The sequence below is a fragment of the Hydractinia symbiolongicarpus genome, chromosome 10 (assembly GCF_029227915.1).
Source record: "Hydractinia symbiolongicarpus strain clone_291-10 chromosome 10, HSymV2.1, whole genome shotgun sequence".
Taxonomy (NCBI): Eukaryota; Metazoa; Cnidaria; class Hydrozoa; order Anthoathecata; family Hydractiniidae; genus Hydractinia; species Hydractinia symbiolongicarpus.
The window spans coordinates 25,716,047-25,729,089 of NC_079884.1; the positions used below are offsets into that span (position 1 = coordinate 25,716,047).

The following is a 13,043-nucleotide window of genomic DNA, read 5'->3' on the forward strand; positions in this document are numbered from 1 at the left end:
TCGGGTAAAATCTGACAAGATCGGGAAATCGGATTAATCACATGTCCAAATTATGCAAAAATTTTCTTCTTAATAAAACAAAGTTGTGTTGCAAGTTTAAAGAGAATTCTAACAAGAGTTATTAAATTTTCCCCATTATAAGGTTTCATAGAGATTTTTAGGGTAGTTTCGAGTAATGGCCAATATCAAGGCCTCTGAGAAAGGTATGGGACCTATAAATTTCACATGCAGGTGTCTAATAGATAAATAGTGAAACTCAGTAAGTTTCATAGCCATATAACATAGTAATAAGGAGTTATTAAAAAAACCGTCCGGGGGGGGGCAGGGCTTCTTGTTCGTGTTTGAAGTCGACAGACCTTCTTAAAGCCATAAAAAGGAGGTATTAAGAAAAATGACTGAGTTGTTGTACGGCTCATCAAATTGGTTCTCTATACGTGCAAAGACGCTTTTAGAAGACTTGATCGCCTCTGTGACCACTGCAGCATCAAAACCGTTGATAATAGAATCATTTTGTAGCTTGAGATGGTTGTATGTTTCAACAATCCACTGCGCACGTAGAGGCTTCAAATCACTTAACTTGAGAGACTTTGACATCACCAGGTGCAACTCCGTTTGACAACTGCTCGCTTACTCTAACAGCGTACCACGTGTTGAACTTATGTGAAGTGGAATTTTTTGGCAGACTGATGTGTAAGGGTTGGAACTTATTTGTGGGATTATTGAAAGCTCCGACGAAAGTGATTTAAGAAATTGACATTGAAATAGAAAGTACTAGCACTGAGGTACTAGACGAGGAAGAAGAAACCGAAGAATGTCTTGAAAATGAAGAAAAAAACACTCATTATTGATTAGCATTTGTTTTGTCAAATAAGTAAAAAAAAATCAAGAAATGTTTTCTTCTGGAAGGGGGTTAAAACTTTTCGTCGGTTAAAAGTGACGAAAGAAGCAAGAAAATAATGTTGCATTCTACCACTGCATTTATTAATAAGGTAGGACAAATCAAACACAACTATATTTCTGATTTGAAAATGTTTTATATATTTACGAGGGAGGTGCACCAAACCCACCAGTTGGAGCACCACGTCCCAGACCACCATAGCCAGCACGCTAAAAAACAAGAAAAAGTACTTTAATTAGAATTAAATTTTGTAACTCTAACCATAATTATTGTAAATTAACACTGTCACTGATCAAGGACACCCCTTTCCTTAAAGAAAATTTGGGTCAAAAGACGATAAAAAAGTACACTATCTAATAAAAATAGCCTTTTTTCAAATTTGAAGTACGTTCTGGGAGAAATTTACTCAAATTTATCAATTCCTTTAATATCAAAAAGCACTTTGATCAAACAGATTTTTAGCGCATTGATTTCAACAAAAAATCTATACATATACATATATAAACACGAAATATATCGAATTGTTAAACCTGAATGAAGAAAACTCATATTTTTTAGGCAAAATTTTTGATTCGCCAAATTAATTTGATGCCAAAAATTTCCCTCTTGATGTTGGTTGTTAAAATACATTCGTGCAAAACGCACAATTATTATTTAGTTGCATTTCTTACGGAAAAACTTATTGAGCATTACCCCAGCTACGAACAGCAGTTTGCAAAGGAAAATAGTTTGCATCGCTAAATCGTGGAAAATTAAATCCAGATTGGGTCGAATAAAAAAGACGGACATTTGTACGATGATTTTAAAAGACTTACGAATTCAGGGTTGAAGTCTGCCCCTGCTCCGGCTTTGTCTGATGCTCCTCCATCACGTCTGTAGGAGTCACGGCTAGAATCTCCTCCACGTGGTCCAGAGCTTCGCTGGTCACCACCTACGAGGAAAATGTTACTTGTGAAATGATCAAATTCAGATATTTTGCAAAAAAAACGCGGTTTTGTAACCACACGTAAGGATTAGTAAGATTCATCGTTTGCATTTTACTATCGCCAACAATAAGCCCTCGATGCATACAAAATCTTTTTTAGACTTTGTTCACTTGTTGCCTCTATTGCACAGAGGTTAAAACACAGATCGAGGATCGTATGCTTCCGACGAACGGTTAAAAAGATATTGGGGTTTAAAGGTCATCAATTACTTGGTTCCCAAACAGGGGATTGACTGAGCTTTAAAATTTTAGTTCCAGGCAGTTCCTACTAAGCGTTCCATGTTATTGCCTCGAACTTAAAGTGCATTGCAATAGCTTTACTTTAATAACTGTAATAAATGGAGACAAAACGAACTGATCAACAAATGAGACATAAAACAAAAGAATGGAAAATATCTGCCATTAATTTTAACAACGGCAGCAATGACACCAAAAAAGCTTTTTTAGAAATTTGCTTATCCATTCCTATATTGTATAAAGCTTAAAATGCTGATAGAGAAAGTGTATGGGATAATGTCCTTTTGACGAACGGTTGAAGAGATAATGCGATTTAAAGGTTTTTGATGACATCAAGTTAGAAAGTTGATCCCATTTTGGCCCCAGGTGATAAATGTAACTGGCATCATCGCCTTTTTTCAAATTATTTGTCCTTAAATTCAATTGCAATGCAACAGATTCATCAGACAAATGATGTCAGCTTAATGCATATTGTTAATGTTAATAAACGAGACATTATCCTTTTGGATACATTGAAGGAAAATGAATATGCCTTGCAGACTTAACCAATTGTTAAGGGATGTTTTTAGGCAAGATTATAGGCTTTCAGAATGTTTGTAAGGAGAGAATATTACCTTTGGCCCATGGTTTTGGTGCATCGGATGGTTTTGTCGACTTTTTCAATGTTGCAGGAACAATCTCTGGTGGAAGGTGAAGAAAATCACGCAAATATTGAATGCCTTCATTTGTCACATACCAATAATAATGTCTCCATGCGAAGTTCTCTCTGACATATCCACGAGATTTAAGTGACTAAAAACAAATTTGAAACAACAATCAATAAACACACATTGATTAACCTACTATTCTGCCAGTTTTTTGGCTGTGACTAAATAAAAAAAAGTCTAATTTAGAGCCAGATCTACAAAATTAGACAATTTCTTTTTTTAACACAAAATAGATGTAGTATCCACGAAAAGTAACAAAAAGAATAAGTGTTCCATTTGTTGAGGAATTGATACATTTTTTATAGCATCAGAATGGAGCCAGGGATTCACTGGTAAAAATCACTGGTTACGAATTGATGCATAATCAGCACACTAGAAAATTGTTCAGCTTTCAAACAACAAACTAATAAACACACACTAAGACAAAAGAAGATATGCAATATAAAACTATATGTTACATCAAGTTATTCTGACTCCTTGTCATTTTTCCTGCCTGGGTCTGATGCAACACTTGTTTCAGTTTGCCTTTTTTAAATAAGATACTGTAGTCTTAAAAAACTTTAACATTTAACAAAAATGATGAGTGATCTTTAGTCAAACAAATTCTGAGTTTTCTCAAAAATATAAACGAGATATGTAGTATCCATGAAAAGTAACAAAAAGAATAATTGATCCATTTGTTGAGGAATTGATACACTTTTTATAGCATCAGAATGGAGCCAGGAATTCATCGGTAAAAATCACTGGTTACGAATTGATGCATGATCAGCACTCTAGAAAATTGTTCAGCTTTCAAACAACAAACTAATAAACACACATTGAGACAAAAGAAGATATGTAATATGAAAACTTCGTGTTCCATCAAGTTATCTTGACTCCTTGTCAATCTTTCTGGCTGTGCCTGATGCAACACTTTTTTCAGTTTTGCCTTTTTTAATTAGGCATTGTGCATGTAAAAAAAACTTTAACGTTCAACAAAAATGATATGTGATCTTCAGTCAGACAAATTTCTTGGGTTTTCCACAGACATAAGAGATGTGTAGTATCCACGAAAAGTAACAAAAAGAATAATTGTCCCATTTGTTGAGGAATTGATACACTTTTTATAGCATCAGAATGGAGCCAGGGATTCACTGGTAAAAATCACTGGTTACGAATTGATGCATAATTAAAACCCAGGAAATATTTATTAGCTTTGTTAATCTCACCTACCTGCATGGCTTTAATAACTTCTAGGTTTCTGACCTTCTCCTGATCACCATGCTTAGCCAAATTAAAATCTTTTATAGCTACCATGACACCATCCTTAAACAACGACTCGTATATGGCTATTCGGTTCGCCTTTGAGATAATCATTCTAAATTAAGAGTAACAATCTTAGCACAATCTAGATTTCAATGCAATGCTAAGGAAGAGTTAAATATGGATTTTTTTGAAGAATTTACCCCAGTAATCACCAATTGTTAAAAGGTAAATCTTGTGTGCCTCGGAAAAAAAATGACTACAAACATTTGCATAGAAATACAGGTTTAGTTAATGTATTACCACAAGCTGAACAAAATAATTAAAGGGATTCCAAGGCATTTTTTACAAGTTGGAATAACTAGAAAGATTTTTTATGATAAATTTCCAATGTCCACTTTTTGTCAGAAGTTTAAGTAACCAAAGATATTGTTTTTTAATTTTGTTTTTCTTGTCATTTTAATCTTTTCAGACAATCTCCAGCCTTTTTTGTGGCACGCGACCTAGTAACATATTTATGTACTGCTCAAATTAATGACTTTCATTCACTATAATGAATGACTTTTATAGCCAAAAATAATTAACGCGCCTTCGCAACAAAGTGAAAAAAATCCAAATCTATCTCTACATGAATGATTTTGTTTTTTTAAAAAAATAATTAACCCTTCCCGCCCCAGGCATTTTTTAACACATTATGTCCCTGATCCCAGGCGTTTTTAGCAAAAAAACACATTTTTCGTAACTTTTATAATATTAGTCTAAAATAAACCTTAACAACTAATTTAAAGCATATACTATTTTTAAAATGCATGTAAGGTATTTCTCTTTTTTAAAAAATGGCCATAAAGCATTATCTAAGTCCTGGTTCGACTCCGGTAATAGACAATTCAGTAAGAATTGTAAGTATATAAAAGGAAAGTTGGCAATCCGTCTATTAGCCATGCTTAGATTGTGCTTATTGGACCACAACCTATGCTTAGTTAGTGCTTTAGACCAGCAAATAATAGGAATGTAAGAGGAACTTCTTATCAAATATATAAAGCATAATAAATAATTTCATTGGTGAAGGGTCTCCTTAAGAGACAAGAGAGGAGTTGAACGTCCTCCACCATACCGTAGTTTAAAGGGGCGATTGTGGAAGTCCCATGAAATGCCACATAGTGATGGTGTCACTTTAAAAAACACCCAGTCCGGTCTGTGAACGGTTGGCGCTAGGAAGGGCATCCAGCTGTAAAACAATGCCAAAACTCTTTATTAATGACTGTAAGAATAGTTAATCAGACAAACTGCGTAAACGGGGCTGGAACTCTAAGGAGTGAAGGTGTCGCGCATGGTAGGACAGATGTCAGATGTGAGCATCGTCAGACCGTTACCCAGCTATCACATCACAAGGTAGATAACACTAGGTTGAGGATGGCTAGTGTAAATGTTGGTACTCTGAGAGGTAGAGCAGGTGAAGTAGTTGAAATGTTAGAACGTAGATCTGTTGATATGTGTTGTGTTCAGGAAGTTAGGTGGAGAGGAGCTTCAGTGAGATTTGTGGAAGGTAGGAGGGCAAGGTATAAGCTTTTTTGGATTGGTAATAGTGATGGATATGGAGGAGTTGGCATATTCGTTGCAGAGAAGTGGGTAGAAAAAGTAATAGATGTTATGCGTGTTAATAGTCGTATTATAGTGATAAAGTTTTTGATAGGTAATAGGATTGTCACTTTTCTGTCAGTTTATGCTCCACAGTGTGGACTCAGTGAGGAAGATAAAGATAAGTTTTATGATGAGTTAATAGCAGTCACATCAAAGTTTGGAGACACTGAACTTGTCATGGTGGGCGGCGACTTTAATGGTCATGTTGGGAAGTCATCTGAAGGTTATAGAGGTGTGCATGGAGGCTATGGATTTGGGAGGTAGAAATAAGGAAGGGGAGAGATTGCTTGAGTTTGGAATGGCAACGGACATGGTGGTTTGCAACACATCATTCAGTAAGAGACAGAGTAGGCTAATAACATATGAGTCAGGTGGTTGTAAGACACAGATAGATTACTTTTTGGTTAGAAAGTCAGACAAAAAAGTGGTGAAGGACGTGAAAGTTATATCGGGGGAAGAGTGTGTTTCCCAGCATAGGTTGCTGGTTTGTGATATTATCTTGAAGAGTGTCAGAGAAGCCAAGGGAAAGTACAGGCCCCGTCGAAAAGTCTGGAAGCTGAAGGAAGAGATTGTAGCAAGACAATTTAGTGCAAAAGTTCAGCAGTTAGCCTACAATAGTCAATGTGATAGTGACAATGTTGAAAGTACTTGGACTACTTTGAAGAATTGTCTTCTAGAAGCTTCTGATGATACCCAGATTTGCAGATGTGTTAAGAAGTGAAGACCAGCGCAATGAAGTATTCAAGATAGCAAAGCAAATGAAGAAGACTAATCAAGATATTGTAGGTGAGAAGTGTATACGTAATGATGAAGGTGTTTTGGCTAGCACAGAGGAGGAGAAAAGGGTAGCTTGGAAGAATCATTATCAGAGGTTGCTTAACACTGAGTTTGATTGGGACGAGGATAATTTGTCTGATGATGATGTCGTAGAAGGGCCAGCCTTGCAGATCAAGACAGAATGGGTAGTGGAGGCTATTAGGAAAATGAAGATTGGCAAGGCTGCAGGAGTATCAGGTATTGTTGCAGAGATGGTAAAAGCATCTGGATATATTGGAGTTGAGCTTATTACAAGTCTTGCTAACCAGATTATAAAGGATGGTGATATTCCCAGTGAGTGGAAGTCGAGAAAGAATCTCTATTTTGCCTTTGTAGATTTAAAGAAAGCTTTTGATAGAGTGCCACGTAAAGTTATTTGGTGGGCTATGAGAAAATTAGGTGTGGATGAGTGGCTAGTTACGATGGTTCAGTCTATGTACAGCAATGCTAGAAGTCGTGTCAGGATTAACGATTCACTTAGTGATGAATTTAGTGTAAATGTTGGTGTACATCAGGGTTCTGTACTTAGTCCTTTGTTGTTTATTCTAGTCTTAGAAGCGCTGTCGATGGAGTTCAGAACAGGTTGCCCATGGGAGTTATTGTATGCAGATGATTTGGTTCTCATAGCAGAGTCGATGGAAGAATTAGTTGAAAAGTTTGAGAAGTGGAAGAAAGGACTAGAAGAGAAAGGGCTGAAGGTAAACACAGCAAAGTATAAAGTCATGATAAGTAGCATTGCAGCCAAGTGTGACCTTGTAGTTGGAAAGTGGCCTTGTGGAGTTTGCAGGAAAGGGGTTGGTAGTAACTCAATTTTTTGTCAGACTTGCAAGCATTGGGTACATAAGAAGTGCAGTAGTATTAGTTGAAGGTTAAGAGCTGGCATACAGTTTGTATGCAAGCGTTGCAAAGGTGAGATTATAGAGAATGAAGTATTTCCAGCTTTAATGATGTACAACAGTGGCTCGTTAGAGATAGTTAAGAACTTCTGTTACTTAGGTGATATGTTGGGCAGTGAAGGGGGTGTTGGAAGAAGTGTTACTTGCAGGATAGGTTCTGCTTGGAAAAAGTTTAGAGAGTTACTTCCTTTATTGACTAGCAGAGTCCTGTCAATTGAGGTAAAAGGTAGGTTGTATGAGGCCTGTGTAAGAAGGGTTATGTTGTACGGTAGTGAGACATGGGCAGTGAAGCAGGAAGATCTTGACCGTTTAGAAAGGAATGATATGAGAATGGTTAGGTGGATGTGTAATGCCAGTCTGAGAGACAGAAAGAGTTCAGATGAGCTAAGAAGCAGGCTAAGTCTCTGTAGAATTAAAGATGTTATCCAGATAAGAAGATTGAATTGGCTGGGGCACTTGGAAAGAATGGAGGAGGATAATTGGGTAAGAAAGTGTAGACTTGATAGTTCCTGGGGCAAAGCCCAGAGGCAGACCGAGAAAGACTTGGCAGGAGGTTATAAGGACAGACTTGATAGAGAGGAAGTTGAGTTTAGATCTAACACAGTCTAGATCAGATTGGAAGAGGGTCATTAATATACCCCGTCCAACCCATGCTAGCATGGAAAAAGGACGTTAAGCCGAGAATGATGATAAACAGTTTGAAAAAATAAAGTTTGTCGGCATCCTCAGGAATATCGACATTTATTCCAGGATTTACAGCAAAATGGGGCAACTCTTGTAACTTCTTGTCACCAGATTTCCATTGCCCCATGTTCCAACCAGGAGGGCTTGGTTCCTTTCTAGCTTTCTTCGAACTAGGTTCTGCCACTTCATCATTATCAGTTGAACTTTCATCAACACATTCTTCCCCACCATCAGAAAATCCCAAAAAATCTTCGTCTTCACTATCACTCTGGCCAAATAATCTGTCAATTGGATCATCACTTGCTACTACATCCTCATCACTATCCTCTTCAAGGTTTAGTTCATTAATAGAGAGGCCAAATGATGCATTACTGCTGCTAAAAGGCGAAGATCCAGAGCCACAGCATGCGCTAAATCCAGTCGCCAACTTTGTTTTAATTTTGAAATGCAAATCTGCATAACTTACGGTAGCCGAATTTAAAAATTGTCAGATCGGGCGCAAATGAGAGATAAATTATTCTAGTGTTAAAAAAAGTCGATCTTGTTAGTTTTAAATATACCGGCCGGCCGTGAGGGCCGTTCAAAGTGGTCCTAGTAAAATCCCGGACAGGTCCGGGAACGGGACGGGAAGGGTTAACATGATATTACTAGCTGTCTAAGCAATAAAAAAAATATTAGCAGCAGGTGTGTGCATTTCTTATTTAATTGAAAATAACTTATTTTAAAAAACAGGTTGACCTGGACTATAACATGATGTTGACCTAGACAGGATATGATGCTCAAATGAGTATTGCCAACCTTGTTGGGTTGTAATACATAAAAAGAAAAATCTAACAATCCTTGGGCATGAGAAATTCCCTGATACATTAGGAGACAGTAATTACTGTCTAATTAAAGCTTTCTTTTATATGATATTTTCCCAATTTAAAGTGCAAAGATGAATGCTGTGTGTTTCTTCTTAAGAACGTTTAGATACAAAAATGTGAGGTGTTTTAAATTTAGAGCATGCTAACCTTATATTTCTCAACTGCTCTGCACTTTCATGATGAGTGCTTAAAAAAGCATGTATGGTACATTACTATCTAAGGTAAACCTCGTAAATCAGCATTTGCACCTTATTTTTATAGAACTAATATAGAACTTTTATTACATCTGTACTAATTACAAAATACACAATAGGGACGTGTGCCACTAAAAACACTGGGACTAGTATGCAAATTTTTAATGAAGAAAAAGGTCAAAGAAAGGCAAGACCGCAGTCAAGCAATAAGAAAAATAAATATTTAAATTGTAGCTATATATATCTAGTCCCATAAGTCTTAACAAAAAGTGAATAATCATTTCGAATTTTTAATGCAATTCTTTGAGGTGAGTTCAATAGTGTTGATAAAGTCTTAATTGTGAATGAGATAATAAAAAAAATTTTAAATTTGTTTGAGAATATCTAAATAACCAATCTATGTTGCACACAAAAATTATCTTTTTTTTCCTGACTTGCAATTAAAAGTGAGCACTAAGATAAACTAAGCAAAGCTTAATCGCCATCTTAAATATAGGCGTGATTATACAAATTTTAATAGGGAACTTATGGGGAAATTTTTGTATAATAGATGAGTTGCGTTGGACGTAAACTTTAGATTTTGCATTAACAACATGGACATGTCCACAGATATGCACAGGCAAAAATATAGACAGTGACTATAATGATTGAAAATATAAAGTAAAACAAAAAGACTGGTGCTAAAATTAGCAAAATCTGCCCTAAAGAAGAAGGCAATAGTCTAGTAAAAAAATAATAATGCATTTTCAATCTTATATTCCTAAAAATGTATAAATTACTGCAAATAGCCATTTTGGCATGTGGTCCTTCTTTTGTTGCCCGCCAGGATGCGCACCTATACACAGAACTTTTAAAAACATTAGGAACAATAAACAGTCAGGGATAACCGTAAATTAGGCTATGATAGTCTAATTAGTCTACGATGGTCTATTTGGGCGATTTATCTCTCCTAATTAGGCTATCAACATGGTTTTGCTGCCTATCGCTGTTCTGCCGCATAGTTGTAACAATTTTATTAGCTAAAAATATTCTATAGAAGCTCCTTTTGATGGCCCAAATATAATTTTCTTTATTATTTGCGCTGTCAGAAGATATAGCGTTTAGTGTTTTTTGATTTAGAATGCATGCACGTGTTACAACACCTTTGTTTTATGGCAACGGTTGCTTTTGGACAAAGGCTAAATTTCCTGTGTGCATATTTTCAACATGGTGCCGCATAACGACTATTTCTCGTCTACATAGCGACTATTTCTCGTCTAATAAGGCGACCCAAAGACATTTGACTATAATTTTTAGTTCTGCAAAGTAAACTATAAAATATTTGCTCGCTCGAGATAATCGCAAAAGAAGAAAATAAATCTCCTAAATAGGAGATGATCTCCTAACTAGTCCATGGAAAATCTCCTAAGCTACTATCCTAATTGGGCGTAAGTCTAATTTGTGGTTGTCCCTGACTGATAAAGTCAGTAAGAGTTTTGACTGTGAGATTTGTTACTTAATCCAAAATCAAGTAGCTAAGGAAACATAAACAGGGTATAGCAACTGTAAAACCTCTAACATTTGGCCCTTTTATATACCTAGTAGACTAGTTTAAATAAAAAACCTTTCCAATATCAGTACCGCACTTTTTCCTGATCAGGTGAGTAAGGGGTTATGACATATTTCACAAAAGTTTTGGCCTATCTTTCCACATTATATATGGGTTCGCCTGCTCAGAGTTTGTTTTATATATGTGAAGCCATTACACCAATGACATGTTTCTTATGTCTTTAGCTAGCTAGCGCTATATGTTATCAATCATTATTTCTTTCACAATTTAGACTTGATAGTTCCTGGGGCAAAGCCCAGAGGAAGACCGAGAAAGATTTGGCAGGAGGTTATAAGGACAGACTTGATACAGAGGAAGTTGAGTTTAGATCTAACACAGTCTAGATCAGATTGGAAGAGGGTCATTAATATACCCCATCCAACCCATGCTAGCATGGAAAACGGACGTTAAGCCGAGAATGATGATGATGAAATATATTTTTATATTAGTTTTTTGCTTTGGCTAGCCTAATTTGTCATCTAAGCTAGCTAGGAGTAACTACAAATTTATATTGTTTGGATAGCTGTTTTGGTGTATCCTGTTAGTATGTAAGTCTGTCATCCGTACCGTAATAAAAGACTCATTTATTCAAAAGCTAGCTATCCTTGCTTGCTTTAAGACATCAAAAAAATAAAATCTTTTCACCATGTTAGCCAGAAACCAATAGTAATTTACCATGTTGTTGATCCAACATAAATAAACATTAATAGCGCCAGAACGGCATGGTGAATTTTTTTTTAATTGGTGAATCGGCACAAGATAGGCACAGGACTTCATATAAACAAAATTGGTCCGCACTTTTGTCCAGCTGACCTTTTACAAAACAATTTTTTCTCAAAAAGTACTCCCCCAATCCGGGTAAGTCTGAACTAATTTGAAAGTTGCAGACTCCTTTGATCAGGTGATTAACCCCGATCGGGGAAAAGTGCCGTACTGAATATGGCACAGAAGTAGTATAGGAATTATTGTGGTCGAAAACGCGTCATAATACTGGTTAAACCAATCAGGGGCCAGTATTCAGATTAAGCAGCCATTATGAAATGGTGTACAAATGCCGTAATCATGTTTTTGTGGTGAAACCTTCATAAATACAATACTGGATTTTTTAAGGAATTTTTCTTTTTTTAGTCAAATCTTAATGTTTTAGATACTGCTCAATCTTTGCCATTTTGTGACATTTTAAGGCCGTTTATGCTTGTAAATTCTATTTAATTAAGATTTCTACTGTGAAGGTTTAACCGTGAAAAGTCCATGTACCCCTTCGGAGAGCAATGAAGAGAACATTCCAACCGCAAGAATTGGAGTAAAACACATAGGTAGCTAAGCTTTAAAGCCAAGACTTGGCTATTGTTAATAATGTAAACTAAGAAATTCACTATTTACTGGTAGTTATTGCAACAGCAACAATAGAAAAAATAACCATATGTGAAATATAAGTAAGTATTGACTGAACGTTTGATTTCCATTTCCTTTGTGGCGCCGTAGATTAGTGGTTATAGCTCTCGTACTCTGTGTGGGAGACCGGGGTTCGATTCCTCTTGATGGCGATTCAACATGGGCGAGTGAATGTTACCATAGCCCCGGGTTAACCCAAGCCATGTGAGGGAAATTGGGAAGATGGCACACTGTGTGGGCCGTTGGATGTTGCCGGGAGTTGTCTAGTAGAGCGCAGGCTCTAATTGGGTCTGCGTAGCTCAAAATGGGTCTGCGTAGCTCAAAATGAGCATTAAATACTCTAGGACTCTCCATCTACGCCATGGCCCCTCCTGGAAATAATAGACAGGGTATATCCCTCGATATTTGTGAGGCTAGCCATGGAAAATATGCACATCTATCTATCTCTCTATCTGTATTTATGTGCATGTAAACACGCATATAAAGATGCCATCACTAAAATAAAATGCTTAGTTGGATCCCTACATTCTGTTACACATAGGGACATACATATTTAGTTGTAAACCCAATTGATCCATGAGATACAGTAAGATTTTTACTAAATTTACCTTGCTATCCTCTGATCCTTCGCGAACCCGATTTAAAAAGATCCATTCATAGTTGGGCTACCATTTTGGACATAAAATGGATCGGATCAAGGATCAAGATAGATAGAATTCATTCTAGTAATAATTTTTTTACTTTTGTCTACATAATAATACCTTGTTCTTTACTATATGTTTTTGCTGTATCCTATAAGCTTCCTTTTCTCAACATTTACCATAAAAAATACCTTTTTCCTAAGGATTTGTACATGGAAAATATCGTTCATGTTTTATATTTTCGTTGGTATTC

General features: G+C 36.3%; 1 protein-coding gene across 1 annotated transcript; it reads right to left on the minus strand.

Moving 5' to 3' along the window:
- Positions 1 to 964: 964 nt before the first annotated feature.
- LOC130662632 (40S ribosomal protein S10-like) lies at positions 965 to 12,884 on the minus strand. Its single transcript, XM_057461528.1, has 5 exons — positions 12,758 to 12,884; positions 4,040 to 4,184; positions 2,735 to 2,912; positions 1,714 to 1,829; positions 965 to 1,107 (listed from the first exon to the last, which is right to left on the minus strand). Exons 2-5 carry the CDS (start codon positions 4,181 to 4,183, stop codon positions 1,042 to 1,044), a joined length of 504 nt encoding a protein of 167 aa, XP_057317511.1. The 5' UTR covers position 4,184; positions 12,758 to 12,884; the 3' UTR covers positions 965 to 1,041.
- Positions 12,885 to 13,043: the final 159 nt, after the last annotated feature.